This window comes from Triticum urartu, chromosome 2, assembly GCF_003073215.2.
Source record: "Triticum urartu cultivar G1812 chromosome 2, Tu2.1, whole genome shotgun sequence".
NCBI lineage: Eukaryota > Viridiplantae > Streptophyta > Magnoliopsida > Poales > Poaceae > Triticum > Triticum urartu.
This window is the reverse complement of record NC_053023.1, coordinates 740,489,649-740,511,569: the sequence shown is the minus strand read 5'-3', so window position 1 is coordinate 740,511,569 and position 21,921 is coordinate 740,489,649. Positions and strand designations below refer to the sequence as shown.

The 21,921-nt window shown below is 42.8% G+C and overlaps 3 protein-coding genes and 3 long non-coding RNA genes across 6 annotated transcripts; 4 read left to right on the top strand and 2 right to left on the bottom strand.

The window, feature by feature from the left end:
- Positions 1 to 1,449: 1,449 nt before the first annotated feature.
- LOC125534563 lies at positions 1,450 to 2,797 on the top strand. The gene is made up of 5 exons (XM_048697754.1): positions 1,450 to 1,738; positions 1,820 to 2,021; positions 2,124 to 2,327; positions 2,411 to 2,584; positions 2,666 to 2,797. The coding sequence occupies exons 1-3, from the start codon at positions 1,467 to 1,469 to the stop codon at positions 2,295 to 2,297; spliced, it is 648 nt and encodes a 215-aa protein (XP_048553711.1). The 5' UTR covers positions 1,450 to 1,466; the 3' UTR covers positions 2,298 to 2,327; positions 2,411 to 2,584; positions 2,666 to 2,797.
- Positions 2,798 to 2,983: 186 nt separating this feature from the next.
- On the top strand, positions 2,984 to 3,602 carry LOC125534562. The gene is made up of 4 exons (XR_007294509.1): positions 2,984 to 3,016; positions 3,104 to 3,199; positions 3,287 to 3,412; positions 3,508 to 3,602. It is a non-coding gene; the product is annotated as an uncharacterized LOC125534562 (long non-coding RNA).
- Positions 3,603 to 6,657: 3,055 nt separating this feature from the next.
- LOC125540380 lies at positions 6,658 to 7,592 on the top strand. The gene is made up of 3 exons (XR_007297282.1): positions 6,658 to 6,898; positions 7,242 to 7,404; positions 7,503 to 7,592. It is a non-coding gene; the product is annotated as an uncharacterized LOC125540380 (long non-coding RNA).
- Positions 7,593 to 7,769: 177 nt separating this feature from the next.
- LOC125540379 lies at positions 7,770 to 9,779 on the top strand. Its single transcript, XM_048703991.1, has 2 exons — positions 7,770 to 8,381; positions 9,249 to 9,779. Exons 1-2 carry the CDS (start codon positions 8,350 to 8,352, stop codon positions 9,535 to 9,537), a joined length of 321 nt encoding a protein of 106 aa, XP_048559948.1. The 5' UTR covers positions 7,770 to 8,349; the 3' UTR covers positions 9,538 to 9,779.
- Positions 9,780 to 11,920: 2,141 nt separating this feature from the next.
- LOC125540378 lies at positions 11,921 to 15,416 on the bottom strand. The gene is made up of 2 exons (XR_007297281.1): positions 14,594 to 15,416; positions 11,921 to 14,447 (listed from the first exon to the last, which is right to left on the bottom strand). It is a non-coding gene; the product is annotated as an uncharacterized LOC125540378 (long non-coding RNA).
- A 4,245-nt stretch (positions 15,417 to 19,661) lies between these two features.
- Positions 19,662 to 21,921, bottom strand: LOC125540377. Its single transcript, XM_048703990.1, has 3 exons — positions 21,023 to 21,921; positions 20,640 to 20,872; positions 19,662 to 20,548 (listed from the first exon to the last, which is right to left on the bottom strand). The coding sequence occupies exons 1-3, from the start codon at positions 21,861 to 21,863 to the stop codon at positions 19,859 to 19,861; spliced, it is 1,764 nt and encodes a 587-aa protein (XP_048559947.1). The 5' UTR covers positions 21,864 to 21,921; the 3' UTR covers positions 19,662 to 19,858.

The window sequence follows — 21,921 nt, the reverse complement described above, 5'->3', positions numbered from 1 at the left end:
TTTGCACCATTCTTTTAGTCAATTTGTTATGTTCACTTTGCCTAGTTCTTATACCGCTTTTCTTATTGTAGTCGATTCGTTCAAGAAGAATGGACGGGAATGCTGCCTCCTTCTGAAGCGGAGGCACTTGCTCTTCTCCGAAAGGGTGCTGATGGAAGGAAAAATTTCGTTGCGTGGTTCATCGAGAAAGTAATTTTTCACACTTTCAATTAAACTCATGCACCCTATAATTTCAATTAAACTCATGCACCCTATAATTTCAATTAAACTTGTAGGGAAATGATCTGACCGAATCAATGGATGAAGAATTGAGATGGGTTTCCATGGGTTTTGATCCTGTCGTCATGACATGCGAAAAGTATGATGTGAATGGGTATCGCTTCCATACAGAGGAGCACCAGAACAGTCGGCCTGATCCCAAAACCATAAATACCGGAGTCTTCATTGAAGGAGATAATGAAGTAGATTACTACGGAAGGGTAGGAAAAATATACGAGCTTACATTCAAACGTGGCCGCGAACACCTAAGTCTCACTGTGTTCAAATGCCGATGGTTCGACCCCAAAAAGGGTCTGAGACATACGCCTTCTGTTGGTTTAGTTGAAGTTAAACCATCAAACGTCTATGCCGGAGCTGATCTCTTTATCGCTGCTACCCAGGCCACACAAGTATATTATCTGCCTTACCCATGCCAGAAAGAGTACCTAAAGGGTTGGGAAGTTGTGTTCAAGGTGTCGCCGCATGGTAAGCTACCGGACCCGAACGATGATGATTACTACAACATAAACCCCATGACATACGAGGGAGTGTTCTATCAAGAGGAACATGATGACGTGGTCCGAAACAACGAGGATGATGACTTGGGTTATGTTGACCTGGACCCAAACGACGACGACGCATGGATTGATGGTGAGGCAGTTGTGAATCAAAGAGACATAATTATGCTTGAAAAGTTAAATGAAGACGCTGACGATGAGGAAGAGACTCCACCTCCGTCAGACAACGAAGAAGATATGCGTGATAGTGATGATAAGACCGGTCCACAAATAGATTACAATAGTGATGATTCATATGGGTTCTAGAAAATGTAAGTTCTTTTAATGATCATTACAATAGTATGCTTAATGTGCTCTTCTGGTATTAATGTTTTTCCTTTATGCTTGTTTAATCGATATCCTTACTAATTGTTTATTCTCTTCTCAATGCAAGTTTGCTAATCATGGGCAAGTCCAGCGGCGCTAGTTTCCTCGGTAAATTTAAAGGACTTACTCGGAGTGGACGAGCCCACAAGGTTCCCTCCCGACTACGCGAGGATGACACCTCACAGGGAGGTGGAGGGGTCGGGGGAGGAGACCCTAGAGGAGGAGGCGGTGGGGGGAGAGCCCCTAGAGGAGGAGGAAGTGGGGGGGAGAGGCAACCGGGGCAAAAAACTTCGGGCCGTGTCTGAAATAGGAGGGTCTTCTTAGATGCCCTCCTATACAGAGGCACCTTCTGAGTCTGAGGAGGAGGAGTATGTTCCTGATGGCGAGGAGGAGGAGGCCGAGGAGGAGGGTGAGGAGGAGGAGGCCGAGGAGGAGGGTGAGGAGGAGGCCGAGGAGGGTGGAGGGGAGGTTGATCCCGCGTTGTGGGGTGACTTGCCACCGGGTTCTTCGCAGGGGTGGCTGCGTGGTAATGCCGGACTACCTACACCACCTTCTATCGAGGAGCACAAGTGGCTCATTGAACCTGTGGGGACAGAGTAAGTGCCTCTCAATCATATTTTCAACACATGACAACATTTTCTTATTGTACACATGGCAATCATTTGATTCTTTTGCAGAAACTGGATCCTTCACGGAAAGGGCCGTAAACCGAACGGCCTTATCACTGTCCTGTTGAAGGATTTTTGGCCTGGCCTATTCTGCCCGCGGCCAGACAGGGACCTGCAGCAGCGGGTTTTGGCCACGAGCTGGGCCCACTACGAGGCTTGCAGCAACGCGGAGTACGGGACGACCGCTAAGGCCGTGATCACCAAATTTTGGGTAAGTTCTTTTCTGAATCACTTGTCTTCAGTTTCGTTCATAGTTTATCATTGAATCACTCAACTCATGCCTTGTTTGCTTCTGGTTTATGCATGATTGCAGCAACTCTATAGAGTTCTTGACGAGCACAAGGCCAGAGCCGACGTGGTCTTGCTTGCGGCTGCGAAGAAGAAAGCTCGTCAGTTGCAGTACGAGGTGCGCTGGGTTGCCGTCTCGCAGTACTACCACTACTACCTGCACCAAAAGATGACCAAAACTCAAGCGCAGAAGCTATGACTTACCTTGAGCAAGGAGCAGTTCATGATGGTAACTATTACTAACTTTTCATTGTTTCAAGCAGTCAACTATATGTTTCGTGCTCACATGTCATGCTTCCAAAATTTGCATAGGTTGTTCCTCGTTGGTGCTATGGAAGGCATGACGGATGGGCGAGTTTGGTGGATAGGTGGCTCGGCGCCGATGCAGAGTTTGCTGCCAAGAGCATCAAGGCCCGGGCTAACCGTGGAGACGACGGGACACACGGCCAAGGAAACAGGAACCACTGGGGCTTCAAGGCCATGAAGGTATATCTATGTGCATGATGCATTTTTGTTCTTCTTTACGTCATGTTCTTATGTATGGATGACTTCTATTTGACGTTGTAGGAGGACAAGTTGAAGAGGCCGCTCTCAGACATGGAGTCGTGGAAGCTGGCCCGCGAGCAGAGTCATCGCAAGGAGGGCGAGAGCCAGTACTACGGCAAGACCGAGGAGCACCTGGGGTCTTACATCCATCACTATCAGGAGTTGCATCCGGATGTTCCTGTTGCTAAGGTCGCCCAGTCTCAGATCGACGACACGGCGGTGGTGGCCATCCAGGGGAAGAAGAATGGCCGGTATCCGTGTTTCGATGGCTTGATCACTCCTTCGATCTCGTACACACAGCTTCGGGCTAGCAACCCGAGCCAGTTAGAGAGTACGGGGCGTTCATAGACTCCCTTAGCCCGCCAGCATGCTGTAAGTACTTCCTCTTTATCTTTTTCTATCTTGCATTCTCAGTTTATTTTCAGCATTGCTCACTTAGAAACAACCTAAATTATGTAGGCATATAAGGAGTTTGTCGAGCATAGGAATCTCGAGGTGCGGGAGTACTTGAAACGAGTGAAGGCAAACGATGATTACAACCGTCAGATGATGACGGTTAGTTTTGCCCTCTTAAAACCAAGCTAAATTTTTGCACTTTCATTCCTTCTGATCTTCTAGTTTGCTTGTTTAACTAACATTCAGGCTATGTTGGCGTCTTGGACTAACCGCACGGATCCACCACAAATGGGACCCCCACCACCACCTGCGGGAGAACCCCCACACGTGCCCACGTTCGATGAATGGGTGGCACTAGGCAGTGATGGTCCGGTTAGTACATTTGCCTAACTACTAGCAAACTAGTTCTCGTTCATGAAACACTATCATATCATATTTACCGTTAGAATCTTTTCTGAAACATGTAGGGGACCGGTGGCTCGACTCCTGCTCCGTCGACCCCAGTCACTCCGATCTGGCAGAGTGGTGGTGGTCGCGATGGCGGTTTTGGCGGAGGTGGTGGTGGTGGTTTTGGCGGAGGTGGTGGTGGTTATGGCGGAGGTGGTGGTTTTGGCGGAGGTGCTCTTGCTTGATGATTCCGTGCATGTGGCCATCATGCCATGCCTTTCATATTCCTACTTTTATCATGTTTCATGTCTTGCACTACTTTTATGTTCATGAACTTCCGTCGGTGATGATCTTTAGATGATGTGATGAACTTGAGTGTGTTTAGATGATGATGGTGAACTTGAGTATGTTTACATGATGAATTGTCATATTTCTGCATAATTTCATATTGTTCTGTTTTGAAATGCTGTCAAATGAATTGGAAAAGAGAAAACAGGGAAAATTAAAAAAAACTATGCCTACGGCAAAGCCGTCGGCATATATACGCCCAGGAGTTACCAGGGCTTGCCACGTGGCACATCTATGCCTACAGCAAAGCCGTAGGCATATATGAAAATCTATGCCGACGGCTTTGCCGTAGGCATAGCCCTGCTGCCCGGAGAAACCAGGAGCTGCCACGTGGCAGAGGTATGCCGACGGCAAAGCTGTCGGCATAGATTCATCTATGCCTACGGCTTTGCTGTAGGCATAGCCCTGCGACGTGGCATTGCGTGATTCGTCAGCGCTTTTGACTGCGCCGTCCGTTGCCGTCAGACGAAAAACACTGCCGACGGCTATACTATGCCAACGGTCTGACAAGACTACGCTGACGACATCTACGCCGACGGGGCTATGCCGACGGCAGCCGTAGGCATAGATCTATGCCGACGGCCTAGGGGCCTATGCCGACGGCCCGTGGCCGTAGGCATAGCCCGCGAGTCCGGTAGTGACACATACTCTCTGCAAGTTCAGTTTAATCTTTTCCTTTAAATATTTGTACTGATCCATTTTTTAATTGTTGAGGCAAATAATTTTATTAAATGCTTATAATTTGTTTGAGGACAGATAGAACATCTGTTTTCGTTAAGATTGATTATCAAGTACGTCTGTTGTTTGCGAATTTTATAATTTTTGTATGGGGTGTAGTGACAAGGATGAGGCAGAATTAGTTCTCCTCGGAGAATTGGGTTACCACATCACTGGATGTAGGCACAACCCAAGCAGTCCAGAATGATTGACTCATCTAAATTTCTCTAATTCTCTTACATGATATTTTCTCCAGACAGTGTATGCATTTACTGCACAAACGTTAATTTATTTGAATTTTACGTTAATGCTTTGACCATGGATGCCAAAACATCACAGTTTGCCTGATGGAGTGAATTCCGTTATAAAATGAAGTTCCTTCCATTAAATAGATAGCTTGTATTAAAATTGTTTTTCTATCCTGTAGGTACATGTTGGTTATTTTGATGCTTACTTTTGAAGATTTGCAGAGATCGGCGAGGATTTGGGCGGCAGGGAGGGGACTGGTGATAGGAAACATGGATCCAAGAAGAAATCAAAGAGCATGGTAAGTTGTTCTCCCTTATCTAATTTAAAAGCTAGAGTCGGTCAATTGACATGCGAGCAATTCTCGGTTTAAATAGTGTGAGCTTAAATAACAGGAGCTACCCATTGTGCCATTTTCAAAATTGTTACTAGAAAAGATAACTGAATAGCAGGTCCTGTAGAGTTACTACCATAAAGTTTATTTCTAACTGCATGATCTGAACTGCACATTCTGAAAGTATATTGGACACTTGCCCTTGGGAAATTAGACTACCATAGCATTACTTTGTAAATAAATGACATGCTAAAATGTTGGTTGTTAGTACAGAGATGGTGACATTATTTGGTGCTCTGGTATTGATTCATGATTTGGGATTAATATGTGATGTTGGTATCTAATCTCTTTATTGCTCATGGGGTACAGGCAAAATGCCATTGGAGTGGCATACACCATACTTCGGTACTACCTACACATGATTCCATTTGATTTCACTTTCATTTTGTTTTTCTGCAGATCGTTTCTAGGTCGCTGCTGCTGAATCATGTAAGGATGGCGCAGAACTCACATGAGGGAAAAGACCGAACTGCGGTAACCAAATCAGCAGCTGATAAGGTACAAATTTCGGAAGATATATGGTCCTAAACAAGCATATACATCAGAATACAAAGGGGAGTTACGTCTCTGTTTTATGTTATGTTTCCTGCTTGCTATCTTGTTTATGGATATTACTGCTCTATGTTGCTATAATTGTTTGCTGAAGCTAGAGTATCTATTGTTTTGCGGGTACTGATCGGAGTTGAATTCGGTATTTATGAACTTGGCTTTCAGTTTTGCTCCATCGCCGGCTTATTTGCCTTGCTTCTATATTCTTGGAAGAGTGAATAAAAGATACATGCATGATGAAATACAGGTAGCTAGGTTCGTGGAAATTGGTCTTCCAGAACTCATCCTAATTGTTTTGAATGAGGTGATGTTGTAGTAATCATATTTGTTTCCTGGACAATATTTTCCTCATGTGTTGCATTCTGGAAAGGGTGTCTTTGGCCAGTTTTCTGTTCTTTCATTGTTTCAATTGTGTGACTCTACACATGTATCCTCACAATTAGTGGCGCCTACAAGAATGCCAGGCCTACCTGTAGCTTTCCTTATGTAGTTAAATAAAACAACTCAGGGTCTCACACTTTTCTTCTTTCCAATATAATAAGGCTGTTATTGCCTGTTAATACTTGACATTGGTGATGAGCTTTACATCAGTTATAGTTCCTCGATTATCTTATGACTTTTTGATAAACATAATTATATTTTAATTTGCTCTATTGTTTTCTTATTTTTTCTATCAAACTGCCATATATGATACATGAAGAAGCATTTACCTTAAGACATTAATAGAGTTTTCACGTATAGTTTGTTCTTTTTTTGCTCCCTTAAATTAGACGATCAAGAAACCTGATAAGCATCACGTTGGTTCAGGCTTGGTGCTAGATAGTTAGCTCCCATTTATCCTGGAGAAGTTCTGTATTCTCAAATCTATATGGTTAGTTGTACCTCTTCTTTGATGTTGGCGCTACAGATCCATCTCGGTCATTTAGGGAAACTGAAATCTGCATCTTCAACTCATAGTTTGCCAGCTTGGATTATTTATGAGAACAATCCTACCTGGTTATATCCTTGACAAAATTTCTTGAGATTTATTGATATTGTTCTTGGATACTTATAGAGTCAAACTCTGCAGGCAATTGGTTGGGCTACATGATAGACACTTTAATATATCTTCTTGGAAGCCGCTTAGTGTTCCAATGAATAATTGTCGCTGGTGTGGTGCACACCTTCATTGTTTGGTGGGCTGCTTCCTGCCTGGTGTGGTTGAAGAATTTTCAGAGGTATGGTTCATCTTGCGTGCGGCCTTTAGTTTGAGTTTCTGTTGACACATTAAATTTCCCTTTCCTGTAGACCCCTCCTTTTTCATTTTATTAGTTGGGTGTAATAGCAAATCATCTATAATCATTTTGTTTAACTACAATCTGATGCAAAAGAGTTCTGTTTAGTTCTCATAGTTCATCTATTATATGTTTGCTTTCAAAACAAAGAAATCGGTTGTCCAAGTTCTGATCATGCTCTGATTGAGATTCAGTCCTCCTTGATCTTTTTTTTCTGTATGCTTGCATCTCCTTGGCGTCCAAGTTCTGATCATGCTACAATCTTGTTTCAAATTTATTCTAATAGATGTATGTACCATGATGATTGAGGAGGCGTATGAAATAAATCTGAAGAAATAAGTAAGTCACCTCCATCAGCGAGGCTGCGAACAACTCTTGGTGCCCCTGTTAACCTCCTCAATGTTTGCGTTGTTTGCCTGTCGGTCAAATGCCCACTATTCAGCAGACAGGTAACTTTGTTTCTTAAATCACTTTCTCTATTCATCGCCCTGTTGATACATGCTTAGGAATCAGATAAATTGTACTCATATAATTTAATATATCTCAGATACAGTGTCCAGATCGTTTAGGAACCAGCGTTACTTCAAAAAAAGATAGGACCTGATACACATTACATTCATGGACTACTGATATACCCACTGGCGGACCTCTCCGGTGGGCAGGGTATGGCGCCCGCCATACCTTAATTTTGAGCAAAAAAAATTATAACTACTATGCATCGATCGCTAGCAGAATACGCTCCGTTGACGCTGCCAATACCTGATGGGCCGATGCAGCGAGCGGCCTGATGGGCCAACAGCCGAGGCAGCCAGCCAGGTTTCGAGCGTACACGCGAGAAGAGACGCAACACACTCGACCACTCCTCTGTTCTCTGCACGCGACGCCACGCAAAAACTCTAATCCCTAATCTAGCGCGGCGGCGGCGTCTGGCCAGGTCGCCAGGAGCCCAGGACCGGGCGGCGCAGCCGATGGCAGGGCAGGCAACCGCGGCGGCAGGATGGGGAGCTAGAGGACGGCGGCACCGTGGAAGCAAGCGACAGTGGCGCAAGCGGCGGCTCTAGCAAGGGCCTAGGCGCCTAGCGGCAGCAGCAGCAACGGCCGTCCGGGCGTCCGGCCACTTCTGAGTCCGGCGCAGTTCCGACCAGACTGCCAGAGGATGGAAAGGAAGAGGAATAGCAAATCCAAAGGAAAGGGGAGGAGATAATTTCTCAATTTTTTTGAAATTTTTGTAGCAAATTTTCACAGTAGTTTTAAGCCTTAAATTCAAGCAGATTGTAGTTACATATTAATGTTGTGAACACTCTGGTTGTGAATTGCAGATTTGAAAAGATATTTTGAAGTGCTTAGTAGTGGCAGAAGCTTGAAATTGAACCCAAGTACCCGTAAAAGTGTCAATGTTTCGGCACATGCCACTCATCAAGATCAAGTGAGTTATGTGGAACTAGAGCATGAAAATTTGATACAAACAGAACAAGTGGAAGAACAAACTCCAGATTCTCTTGAAGCTATAGTGAAAAAGAATGTATTTGGTTATTCATTTGTAGTGTGCATTGTTAATGTGTTCTTAATGAGACTTCGCCCCACCTTAAATTTTTTCCGTGGTCCGCCTCTGGATATACCTGATGCATTTCTTCATGATGGTCGGTTTCCTTTCACCAGATCTTACATATTTAATTCTGTGTGCTTGGAACCCAAAACTGATTGAGATCTTCAGTTCTTACTTGCAGATGTTCTGTTATTCAGAATAATTCAGTTTCCAGTCTCTGTATATTAATCAAATTATGGGTTACTTTCAACCTTATAGCCTTTTATTATGTGTCCAGTTATGCTTCCATGGGTTTGCATATGTATTAACAATAAAAAACAGACTACTATTTTGTTTATACCTGAACCAAAGGGTGTACAATTAATTTGCTCTTACGAAAGGAATGAGTAGTCAGCTAGCTGAATGAGACGACAATCATGACAAGCGAACCAACACATATAGAGAAATGTTATTTTTGAGTTTATTGTGAAAGAAGGCAGATAAGTTTTCGAAGTTCTAAAATGTGTTTCATGAAGAAACAATTATAACACTGTCACAAATCACACATATAGAGAAATGTTATTTTCGAGTCTCCATAACCTACTGGTCTTTTTTAGATATATGAACTTGCATTCGCTTTGTTAATTCTTCTGCAATGCAGGTGATATTCCTAATCATTTCTGCTGACGCTGAAAAAATACTATCAAGATCATGTTCATGCCAAAGGCGATATTCCTCATTATGTTCTCTTTGCATGTTCTATTGTAGGAAGCGGATGCTATCAAGATCATGCCAAAGGCGATGCTCATTCCCGTTCTTAGTGAGATGGGTTTACTCGATGCAAAGTATGAGCATTGCAGACTCTGGCGAGCTGCTGAAGGTCGACGAGGAGGGCGCCGCCGCCACCGTCATCAGGCTGGTCCACATCCACGCGCTGCTCGGCGTCACCAGGTCACCGGCACAACTCTGCACGCCCAGGCCGTTCAACATTTTCTTCCGCTTTTGGTGCGTCACATTTAGAGTTTTTCTTTCCCATTTTACCGTGTTTGCATGGTAAGATGTTTTGTAGATTTGAAGGTTCGTAGCCTTGGCTCCAAAGCTTCAAGCTCTTGCATAATAGTGTTGTTCAGTGGGATGCAGAATTTTTGTTTGTCTGATTGGCTATCCTTGGTGCTGATTTACTACAATAAAGAAGCTGTGTGTATAAATATTACTAACTGCTGATACTTTGCATCAGTGATTTCATTTCTGTTGGCCCTCCTTAAGATTGCTTAGGAATGTGAGGCTTAAAAGTTTCAACCCTGTGTACAATGTGCTTCTGGGTGTGGATTTGTGGCTGACTAATTAACGGTTCTGTTAATACTGATATGTGTTGCATCGCTTGTACTTATAGTAAGTGAAAAATTTTCTCATATGTTTCAATATGTGCTCGAATAATATTAATGTACACTCTTTCAATACATGGCTTACTCTTGGCCTTTGCGCCATTGGCGCAACTGGTCATCTAGTTTAGCGAAAGAGCGTGGCGGCGGCGGAGGACCCTGACAGGCACGTTACCCCTTTGACGCTGCATGGCTCTCTACCGCACCCGGCGCCTGCCGCTTCACTCCCCGAAGAGGCAAATCACTAATTTGGAGGACCCCACTTTCCCGTTGGATGGGTCCTCGTCTGATCAGACGGCTCACAAGTCGTAGGAGGAAGCACACGATCCGTGTGCACTGTCCTTATTGGTTGCGGTGGACTACCAACTCACGTTTCGACTTGGATTTCTTTTACTACCTCAATTCCTAAATACTACTACTTCCGTCCTGGTTTATTAGTTTTATTGTAATGTGTGTCAAATTTTGACCATAGATTTAATTAACAAAAATTCATGTGTCATAAAAATTATATCATTCAAAACTGTGTTTAAATATGAATCCAACGATATAATTTTTGTTCACATACATTAATATTTTGTCAGTTAAATCTTTTGTCAAAATTTAGCACAAATTACAAAGATGACTAATAAACCAGAATGAAGGTAGTAGTACTCACTCCGGTCCTTTTTACTCTGCATATAAGAATTGTCTAAAGTCAAATTCGTAAAGTTTAACCATATTTATATGAAAAATATTAACATCTGCAATGCCAAACTTATACAATATGAAAACTAAAATCATCACACATCTAATGTTATTGATTTCACATTTTGAATGTTGGTATTTTTTTTTCTATAAACTTGGTCAAAGTTTAGAAGGTTTGACTTCAGACAAATTTTATATCCAAACAAAAAAGGACCGAAGGGAGTACTACTATTTTACTTTAGAAGCTTCCAATCTTCAATCATGGTGGTACAAAGAACAACAGGGGTAATACAAATTATAACGACTACACACACTGGAGCGAGCCGAAAACGCGCCGCCGTCAACCCCTCCTTACCGGTCCGGGCAAACCTTGTTGTAGTAGACAGTCAAAAAGTCATCATGCTAAGGCCCCGTAGGACCAGCGCACCAGAGTAGCAACCATCATCGATGAAGAAAGTCATATATTAGAAGGATCGAATTTGTAAACACCTAAACAAAAGTCGAATGTAAACCGAATCAAGACACATGCAAGGAGGCAAAAAAAGGTATAGGTAACCAAACACAACTATAGTATACCAATAGAAGGCTCATCTACAGCTGAGGCAAGAAAAATAGATAGTTTCAGGCATGGAGTTTCTTAGCTCGGGCTCAAATGAGCTTAGATGAACAGTAAAGGAGCAGCCCCAGTGCATGTAGCTCCCGCTTGCGCAGGGTTTGGGGAAGGGTCCGACCACTTTGGGTCTATTGTACGCAGCCTTTCTCTGCATTTCTGTAAGAGGCTGTTTCCAGGACTTTCCATACATTTCTGTATGCAGCCTTTCCCTACATTTCTGTAGATGAACAGTAAAATCAGAAAAAAGAAAATTTTAAAAAATCTGATTTTTTTAACATTAAGAAAGTTTTTGAGTGCTTCCAAATTTGTATCGTGGAAGCCGTGGAGAAAAATTGGATGCTCCGGGATGCTACTTACAAAGCATTTTGAAGGGCTATTTTTTTTGGCACGACTTCCACAAATATGATATGATGATGAAAATTTGTAACACGTGAAACATTTCTTGTTCGCCACAAAACAAATAAGAATTCTTTGAGTTAGTTATGATTTTTTTTTAAATTTACTGCTAACGCGAAGAGCATTTGAGCTCGACCTGGAACGAGGACTTTCGGATAGTTTCCATCTTCTCCCATTCTGTAAACCATGAACCATCAACATCACCGATATAATTGAAGATGATATCTACTTGGATAAGTTAAGAGGTGTAAATGCATATATCCAATTGAAGGTTTATTGTCACCTTCTTGCTTGCAAAGTGCATACACTGTTTATTCGTTCTATTAAGTTGCATGAAAATTCAACAACAATTAATAGAAAGTATGTACAAAGCACTCATATTCCTCATTGAAATTTATTGTTGTTTCACAGAGGGAGCAGAACTCCAGACACCGATGACACGCCTCTGAAACTTTGTTACGAAAACTTGCAAGACAAATATTGCTTTACCCAACAAGAAAACTTTCCTATGTTTGCATACATCGCACTACTTTGGACACTGATAACGCCCGTACGTTCGGCTGGAGACACCTCAGCCCGAACGAATTGTTCGTGCTGGGAGGGTCGCTGGAACGCACGTTCGGTGGAAGGAATCCCACCTCACATAATATTGTCGCTAGCACAAAGATCTGGCTCCTCCCCCTCCAGCGGACCAGCCCAAAATGGGACAAAGCCCAGAAACGCCATTTGCTCCAAGAATAAAAAAACAAAGAGTTACAATATTGAAGGCCCAAAACTGCTTATGTCCCAAATTTTTGTAGAGAACACAAAAACGGCCTAAAAATGCACTGGACCAAGAAAAACATTACCTGAAAAAAATCTAGGAACAAAAGGTTGCCATCCTTCTGAACAAAACTACCATATAATCATGAAAAAAGGTATATTATAGAAACTTTCATGATTTGCCATGATGTTCATGCACACTTCATGAAAAAAATGAGTGTGGAAAATTTGCCATGATATAATGAAAAAAATTGGCCATATAAGATAGAACAAAATTGTCATCGGGCATGTACACAAATATTCTGAGCAATGCCATGTCAATGGATACAAAATCCTTAGCTTCATCATAATTCAATACACAAATGTACTTGCATTTTCCTTACACACAACCAACAGGAAGTAAAAACAGAAAAACGACATATACACGAGAAAATGGCATGATATTAAATGAGAAAACGTGCAGGTTAAAAAGTTTTTCCCATGGGCCATAGCAATGTTTGATGGAAAATGCTCTATCTATCATGAAAAACTTAGCTACCAAAAGGTTTACACTTGTAATTGTTTTTTGCCATGTTATCAAGTATGAATTTGCCATGGTACTTGGATTAAACTTGACATGATCCATAAATTAATTTTGCCATTGTCCATAAAAAAGTTTGCCATATCAAAAGAGATAAATAAAATATGGCAAATTTGCCATATCCATATGAATCATAGTAATATACATTTCAAGAAAAAAATACTGGTAACTATTTGAAAGATGGCAGGTTTGCCATGATTTAAAAACATGCCATGGTCCATCAATTAATTTTCCCACGGTCCATATAGTAAGTTTGCCGTGTTAGAGAAATAAAAACTAACATACATTTGAAGAAAATGGTGGCAAATTATTTGAAAGATGGCAAGATTGCCATGCTTTAAAGATTTTCAGAATTTTTGCTAGTTTTTAATGGCAAAACACCCTGTAAGAACACATCTTAATTTGCCATGGCATAAATACATGGAGCTTGCCGTGGAAAATTTAACTATATTGACATGGCAAATATATCACATGGAACATGGCAAAAATGATGTGAAATTGCCATGGCAAATAATAGTGAAATTTGTCAAGGCAAAGAAACAGTTAAAAATTTGCCATGATGTGTGAATTGCCACGATCGATCAAAATAAATTTGCCATGGTAGAGAATGAAAACAAATGTCACGTTTTACTCAATTTGCGACCTATGACATTTTTAACAAAATTGTCATGTTCTACTCAACATCTACTCAAGTGAGTCGAGAATCTAAGTACAATAAATAGTAGGAATGGGGAAACTACAAAAAGTTGTTCGAAGATTGCCATGTTGTGCGCACAAAATGTCATGTTCTACTCAAATTTGCCATCTTCGACATTGTCTACAAAATTGCCATGTTACCATGGCAACTAGCACAAGTGCATCTACAGATTCATTTAATGGATCAGGCTATAGTAAACTTGCCATGGTCCATATTATATTTGCCATGGTCCATATAATAAGTTTGTCGTTAGAACAAATAAAATATAGCATACATTTGAAGAAATGGTGGCAACCTATTTTAAGACCGCAAGATTGCCATGTCTTAGAAACTTTCAAAAAAATTGTTTGTTTTTAACGGAAAAACAACATATCTTAATTTCTCATGGCAAAAACACGTGAAACTTGCCATGGCAAATTTAACTATATTGACATGGCAAATATATCACATGGACCATGGCGAAATAAATTAAAAGTTTGCCATGACATTAAAAGTGAAATTGCCATGGCAATAATAGTGTGAAATTTGCCACAGCAAAAAAAGAGTAAAAGAGTTGCCATGGTGTGTGAATTGCCATGATCCATCGTAGAGAATGAAAACAAATGTCACGTCGTACTCAATTTGCCACCTATGACATTTTTAACAAAATTGCCATGTTGTACTCAACATCAACTCAAGTGAATCAAGAATTCTAAGTACACTAAATAGTAGGAATGACAAATCTACTAAAAGTTGTCCGACAATTTGCTATGTTGTGCACAAAAAATGTCATGTTCTACTCAAATTGCCATCTTCTGCACCTAAAATAGCTCTGTCATCATCTGCACCTAAATAGCTCTGTCATCATCTGCGCCTAAAAATAGCCCTGTCATTGTCTGCACCTAAAATAGACTATAATGAACATGAACATCAACTAAAAATTGCCATCATCTGCGCCTAACATAGCCCTTGACAGAAAAAAGTGTAGAGAAGAGGGGGAACAGGAAGACACCTGAATACCTGACAGTAGCGACACACAGCAGCGATAGCAAAAAATAGCGCACGATGGCCTCTGGCCTGGACTTCCTGGCAACCCCAGCGCCCGTACAAGACAAGGAGGAGGGTCCCGTCACCCATGGGCAGCGCCCTGGTCACCGGGCTAGGAGAAGACGTGACGGTGGAGGGTGTCGCGGCGCAGGATCGCGCCGTCGCCTCCGGGCTGCCGCGCAACGGACAAGTTCCCAGCGTCCCGATAAGCTGGAGAAGACGACGAGGAGGATTCCGTCGCTCATGAGGAGGAGGGCGCCGAGGGGCTAGGACGGCGCCGTCGCCTCCAGGTGCGAAGGTGCGCGGCGGAGGGGACGCAGCTCGGCGTGACGGCGGACTCTGATGGCGTCGGTCAGCTCGGCGCGACGGCGGACTCCGATGGCATCGGGGACGGTCAGGTCGGCGACGGCGAGGAGCACGCAGATGGCCGCCTCCCTCGCCCCTAGCCCCCCGCCCATGACGACAGATGGAGACGCTCAGCTCGGACCCGGCCTGGTTCTCGGCGCCGGCGAGTATGACAGCGAGAGCTGCGCCGGTCGGCCTCCACGGCTCCGCTCACCCTATGTGCATCGGGCTGGGTCAGTGTGCGTGAGATGAAAGTATAAGCAGAGGAACAGAGCGTTTGGCTGGGGAGGAAAAGCATCGTTCGGGATGGGGATAGCTTTTACCGAAGAACGCTTTCACTGGCTGAATTGTCTGAAATGACTTACAAAAAAAGTTGTGAATGGAGGGAGTACTAAATACGCCAACTGGCATGCAACTTGTTAATACTAAACCACCGATATTATGAAATAAATTAAATGGTTTTTGCAGCCAACTTGCTGTTATTACTGTCTGGGGACGGCCGGATGATGTTTTTTTTTTTTGACGCCCAAGGCTGCACTCGGCCTCCACTAAGAAACCTACCACGGCCATGTTTGTTGGCATGTTAGCAAGTCTTCAGGTCGACCAAGATACTGGTCCAAATTAGTATCGATTTTCTATATCATAGGAGCATATGCTGTGGAGCTCCCAAGGAAGTACTCCCTCCTTATCAAAATATAAGACGTTTCTTGAGATAGCAGTACCAATAGAAAACCTCTAAGTGCTGCAGGCATGTTAGCATTTATAGGGACTTCAGTTACAAAATGGTAATATCAATATACCAATTCCAGAGATTGATAAAAACACGTTTTGTCATCATGTAAAATATTATGTATCAACATAAAGCATGATCGCATCACCATCTGTTCTAACATGTCATCTAACACCAACTGAACAGAGCTTCGCACAACAAGTCAGCCTAGCAACAAAACCCGAAAGAAAGAAGAACACTATGGAGCAAATACAAAGAAAGATGAACCGAACCAGATGCACAACACTCCACAGTAACCCACCAGCGCTGTACGCGGCTGTACGCCACGCATGCTAGCTAGTACTCCCTCCATTCGAAATTACTTGTCGCAGAAATGAATGTATCTAGACGTATTTTAGTTCTAGATACATTCATTTTCGAGACAAGTAATTCCGAACGGAGGGAGTAGTATACGTTATGGCCAAACAGAAATAGATAGATATGACTGGGTAAAAATGTATCATAATCATACTTCATACCATTCTTCTGTCACAGCATTCTGCAGCATAGCTGCGCACCAAGTTAAAGTTGGTGCGCCGCCACAAGCAGCATCCTCTAACAAGGTGTTGTGCCGGCGATAGTCAGCGTGGTGCAGCCGCCATCTGCCGCATACTTTGGGCATTCTTCTTCACACTCAACTCCATGTCACCTTTAGAGTCAACATCTTCTTTGCGATGGAGCGGTCTCGTGGGATTGGCATGCCTGTAGAGCTCTCTGATGGTTCCGCCATGGGAGACCAGGTTAACTCGCTCTCCTGTTGGTGCAGGAGAAATTTAAGTTCAGAAATAATACTCACAAGGTCATAGGCAAGTAAGCAAATATCATGCAGGTAACCAAACGGTGCCAGGTTAAGCCACCTCCTCCTTTGAATAGCATTCCTTTTGATAAGTGCTGAGTAAGCACTCAAGTTTTTTTTTCGAGATTGTCAAGTTTACAAACTAATAGTCTGATTCACCAGTTATAGGTCGAAGTAAAAATGAAGCCCACAGTTTTGTTTTGTTTTGCTTTTTGCGGGGAAAAGTCTGAAGCCTGGAGTTTACCTTTATGTTTCTTGACTCTGTTATATTGTTATACAGGCACGAGACACATCGCTCTGATAGCTGATCAAGACTCTCTCCACCACCCTGAAAGGACAAGCCAATTCAGAAAACAAATCTTTCAAGACAAGCTAATGCATGCAGGTATGTCTTGAGAAAAACAGCAGTTGTTAGCATCAAAGCACTGATACAGGCATACAGCTGGTTAGAGAGAAGCTGTATGGGCATCCTGTATGATAATAATCGGCCTAGAATAAAAATTGGTCTTTCATGTACAAACCTATGAACCTATTGCGTGTGTAAGTTAATAATAACAAGTGATAGTATGATTTGGCAGAGCTGGTTGTCTGTCAAGTCTCCCTCAGAAGCAGCTGCACGTATTTGGCAGGGTACCAAAACAGTGACTTGCATTGATACCTCATTTCATTAGGACTAGGAGCACGTCATATTAAGTGAACATTATTTTTCCACTGGAAGATCAATCCATGTTCAACATATTCAAGCCTACAAAATGGTTGACTCTAGGCCATTGAATGATGTAGCATCTATGCATATCTACTTGTGACATCTTAAGATTACGATTACAACCAACCATGCATTTGCAACATTTCCAAGTACAGTATTCTCCACTGGTCAGTGAACTAATATCAACTTTCAACTAAAGAAATCAACTGATAAAACATTTTCTCAGAAGTAGAAAAATATGAATGCTCACGCTTCTCTTATGGGTCATAAAAGCTTTGTAAGCCTCTGGTCTTTCTTTGGCAGCATCTTGAAACGTCAGGCCCTGCACATCTCCTATGTGCCTTTCTCTAAGTGCAGGATCAAACACAACCTACAATGCAAATTGCTTGCTCATTTGTTCATTAATATTATATCAAACAAATTTTTAGCACAAATTACATGGAAACAACATGGTGTATGGCTGTAATGTTTGAATAGCAGAAAGGGTCAAGGTGAATGAACATTGGGCAAATTGCAGATTTTTGCTATTGTTCTTGCAGTGTCTGGTGTCCGCTTCAACTCGGATGAGTATATGGCAGCTGGTTTGGCTTCTTTAGACAGCCAACGAGCAACCTTGACATTGAAGTTTCCACATAAAAAATGCTACTCTAAATGTCTTGTAGTAATACAAGGGAGCCATACAATCCCACAACAGCTGGCTGACTCTCCCAGTCTCATTCAGGTCTGCATCCAAGTGTCCCTAACACAGGAGTAGGATAACATATCAGATCGATAGAGGGTTGGCTAATGTGCAAATACGCACTAAGTTGGATACCATATCAGATCGATAGAGGGTTGGGTAATGTATTGCCCCTACCTATTTATTCAGATTATAAATAAAATCAGGTAAGGGAAATTGGCCCTATCACAGTATCATTTGTTGGCATTTGCTCACACATTACAAAACTGCCAATTGGCTCAGTACTATCCAACATCAGGGCTCTAAACTAGGTTGTGGCTCTCTCTAAGCAGAGCTCATATACGGATTCCTAAAAGCTCAACTATATTTATAAAAATCCAATGCCTTTCAAGTATTAAGTAACTAAAAGTGGAGAATGAGAGCTCTCACAGATGCAATCTGTGGTAACCACCTTTTCTTCTTCCCTTTGATCTGCATCGACGTTTCTGATTTCAGAAGAATCTGGCAGGGAAAAGCAAGAAAACATCACGTGAATAAGATGTAATGGAACAGAATAATTTCATGGTCATTGATGGTTTGACTTTGCTACCAATCTATCAATCTTCTGGAGAAAATCTCAACTTACCTCATGAAAGGTACATAGTTTCGGCAGGTTGTTTTCTGTGTGCGTTCTTTTGATCTTCTCGACAGGATCTCACAATCACGCGGCATCAAACCATGCCATTAATCTTTCTTCTTGAAAATTGTTTTGAGATTTCACATTCAAATTTCCATGAAACGTTCAAGTCATCTCCGTCTAACAAAACAGAGCGTGAAAAATGTTCCAAGTCATCTGTGTCTAACAAAACCGAGCATGAAAAACTCAAAACCGAGCATGAAAAACGTTCAAGTCATCCTTGTCGCGGCTCTCTCTAAACAGAGCTCATCTACGGATTCCTAATAGCTCAACTTCATCTATAAAAATCCAATGGCTTCCAAGCATTCAAAACTAAACGTATAGAATGAGACCTCTCACAGATACAATTTGTGGTAACGACCTTGTCTTGTTTTCTTCGATATGCATCGACATTTTTCTGATTTCTGATTAATCTGGCAAGGAAAAGCAAGAAAGTATCACATGAATAAGATGTAATGGAACAGAGTAACTTTCATGGTCATTGATGGTTTGACTTTGCTATAAATCAATCGATATTTTGGAGAAAATCTCAACCGACCTCATGAAAGGTAGCATCATCAAACCATGCCATGAACAAACAAACCATCTACTGACAAAACAGAAGTAGATGGATATAGCTGGGCAAAGGGTATCATACCATACTTCATAGCATTCTTCTGTCACAACATTCTGCAAAATAGCTGTGCACCAAGCTGATCACATGTTAAACAGGACTGATAAGTAGTTCATGAGCAACTTAACATGGCTTCATACTGTGTACAACTGAAGCCACGTCACCAGTGACACACATTCCATATTCCCATTGACTGGGCAGAGGTTTTAAGCAAGACAAAAAAGAAAACTGAGTGTTTTGCTGCAACTCAAGTTCCCAGCAGAGCTTATCCATCTGAATCTAGTCGTAACAGAATGAAAGCAAATATTATTCTAGACTAGGGAGAGTAACATGGCATATTAACAAAATATTCCAGACTCTTTGCATAATGTGCCTGCTTAACAGTCAAATCAGAAATACTTCCCACAACATGACTTACACGTTAAAGCAGTAATGAAAGTAGAAACACATCAAGAGATGACTTGTAAAACAGAGTCGATACGCACATGGTCGAAATCTTACATAGCAGATCGATACAACAATAGGTCAACATCTTAAATAGCTGATCAAATACTTGAACAGACAAAATACTACTGGCAAACCAGAGAAATAGATAGATATAACAGGTATACTTCATAACATTCACGCCCGAGCACTGTCAAACATATATCCCTCTCATAGAATAACCTTGTTGGTTCGAAGAATAGGTGACCAAGCAATGGTAATCTTCACCGTAGAGCCGGCAAGGACACATTCATGTTCACTTATGCCGCAATACTGAGGCTTGACCATGAAATCAGCTTTCGCAGAAACTTTAGGAGGAGAGTCTGGAGAAGAGTCTGAGTAGGCTTCTATGAAAACATTCAAGGTTTCTTCCAATTCTTCAGAAACGTCTCTAACTCTCCTTAATTCAACAGAAACAACATGCCTTGACAGATCAAGGTAACCATCTTCTTCGCCTATTGGCATCTTCCCACCATCACAATAACAAGAATCAAGCAACACAACTTGGGTGGGCGGGGCAGTTCCTTGGCCTCCATGAGGTGGTGAGGAGCAGGCAACTCGGCCTCCATGAATGAAAGGGGATGTATTGCCTTTAACAAAGCCACCGACACGCAAGAAAGTTGCTTGGACTGATTGACAGTACAGTTGCTGCAGGCTTAACTCTGTTGTGCAAATACGGTTATTCAAGGTAAGAGTATATAAACCATTATCGGTATGATAGCCACTGTACTGGCATCTTTTAGTGATCAGCACTCTGTCTTCAGACGCTGTTGTGCCTTTAAGTTTTAGTTGGACTTCAAGGTCAACAGGGTCCTTAGCCAAAATTGCACGAGATGGGCCAGTCAAACACAAGAAGGGTTTCTGCAGGCATCATGATTACACATGCTTAATTGCAACGAACCAATGGATCAACAAACTAAGGGAATATTAATAGAATACGGCAGGCGCTTACTTCTTGGGTGATCTCTTGGAAGTTCCCCCTTTCCCTCAAGAAGAGAATATTGCGTCTACGATCCACATTGTCTCGTGCGGCGACGACGCCATACACTTTGAGTGGCCATTTCAGGTCCAAATCGATGTTGGCAATTTTGAAAGACAAGATCTGCAAGGTGGTCCCGTAGGTAGCAAGATAGTGTGGGATCTGTCTGGGCGTGTAGTATGTAAAGTGCATGGGGCTCACTAGGGCTGCAGAGTTTTGCCAACAGAAATAAGTTAGTGTACATCGATCCTAATAAACCATGAATCGGTATTTGCTACAAGGAGGGAATTTGCTGGTTGGCAATTAGAGAACGAACACTGCTGTGTGATTAATTAGGAGTGTTGGCCATATCTTACTTATGAATTCAAAGTGTTCAACATAAGATGTCAAGCCTTGACAGTAGCCCTCAAAGTCACTCGCGTCGAACTCCATCTGCCTCCTGGCCTTCTCCTTATTATCCATCTTCTCATACTCCTGCCTGGACTTGATCCTCTTCTCCCTCTCCTCTGAAGAAGTCAGCACCTTCTCATAAGGATACTTGTGCCGGAAAGGGGTCAGTTCCAATTTGAGCTTGGACATGTCACGGCGCACATCCGCTAGCCGCTGTAAGATGCCGTCAATCCCCGACTGTGGTGCCTTGTCATGTTCATCTTTCGTCTCCTTGCTGCTGCTGCTGCAGATGAGTGGGGCTGAAGGTATGATCCTGTAATTCATAAAAGCGACCATCTCGTCCATCTGCGCACAGAGCTCCTTGATCTCCTGCTCAGAGATGATGGAGTTTGATTTGCCTAGGTCCATCTCCACCTCCCCCTCCTCCGGGTTCTTGATCTGCTGCTTTGATTTGCCTCCGTTCATCTTGTCCTTCCGAAGCTCCTCATCCGCAACCTCGCCATACTTGAATTGGGTCATCTCTGTATCCACATGCCCGCCTCTGGCAGCCATCGACTCAATGGCCTCTTCCGAATCCATCCGCTCGACGCCGATCTTGCCGTCCGTGGCAGCCATGGCCCCACTCTGATCCTCAGCGAGAATTGAACTCGTACCCGGAGCGCCCAGCTTGCGGATTTTGAACGGCGGAGGGCTCCCCTCCACGACATCTTCCCCGCCGCCATCCGCCGTCGCAGATCTTGTGGGGGAAGGGATGGGGTCGTTGAGATTGCCATACTCGCCGCCGCCGACGCCGCCGCCGCCATCCATCGCAGTTCTTGTGGTGGTGGGGATAGGGGTGTTGACTGCTGAGATTGCTACACTCACC

Coding starts and splice junctions, on each gene's coding strand:
- LOC125534563 (XM_048697754.1), top strand. CDS start 1,467: ATGCCCTCCTATACAGAGGCACCTTCTGAGTCTGAGGAGGAGGAGTAT. Junction 1,739..1,819: donor ATTGAACCTGTGGGGACAGA/GTAAGTGCCTCT, acceptor ATTCTTTTGCAG/AAACTGGATCCTTCACGGAA. Junction 2,022..2,123: donor CCGTGATCACCAAATTTTGG/GTAAGTTCTTTT, acceptor GCATGATTGCAG/CAACTCTATAGAGTTCTTGA.
- LOC125540379 (XM_048703991.1), top strand. CDS start 8,350: ATGTTTCGGCACATGCCACTCATCAAGATCAA. Junction 8,382..9,248: donor ATGCCACTCATCAAGATCAA/GTGAGTTATGTG, acceptor GTTCTATTGTAG/GAAGCGGATGCTATCAAGAT.
- LOC125540377 (XM_048703990.1), bottom strand. CDS start 21,863: ATGGATGGCGGCGGCGGCGTCGGCGGCGGCGAGTATGGCAATCTCAAC. Junction 20,873..21,022: donor TGAACACTTTGAATTCATAA/GTAAGATATGGC, acceptor AAAACTCTGCAG/CCCTAGTGAGCCCCATGCAC. Junction 20,549..20,639: donor TCCAAGAGATCACCCAAGAA/GTAAGCGCCTGC, acceptor TGATGCCTGCAG/AAACCCTTCTTGTGTTTGAC.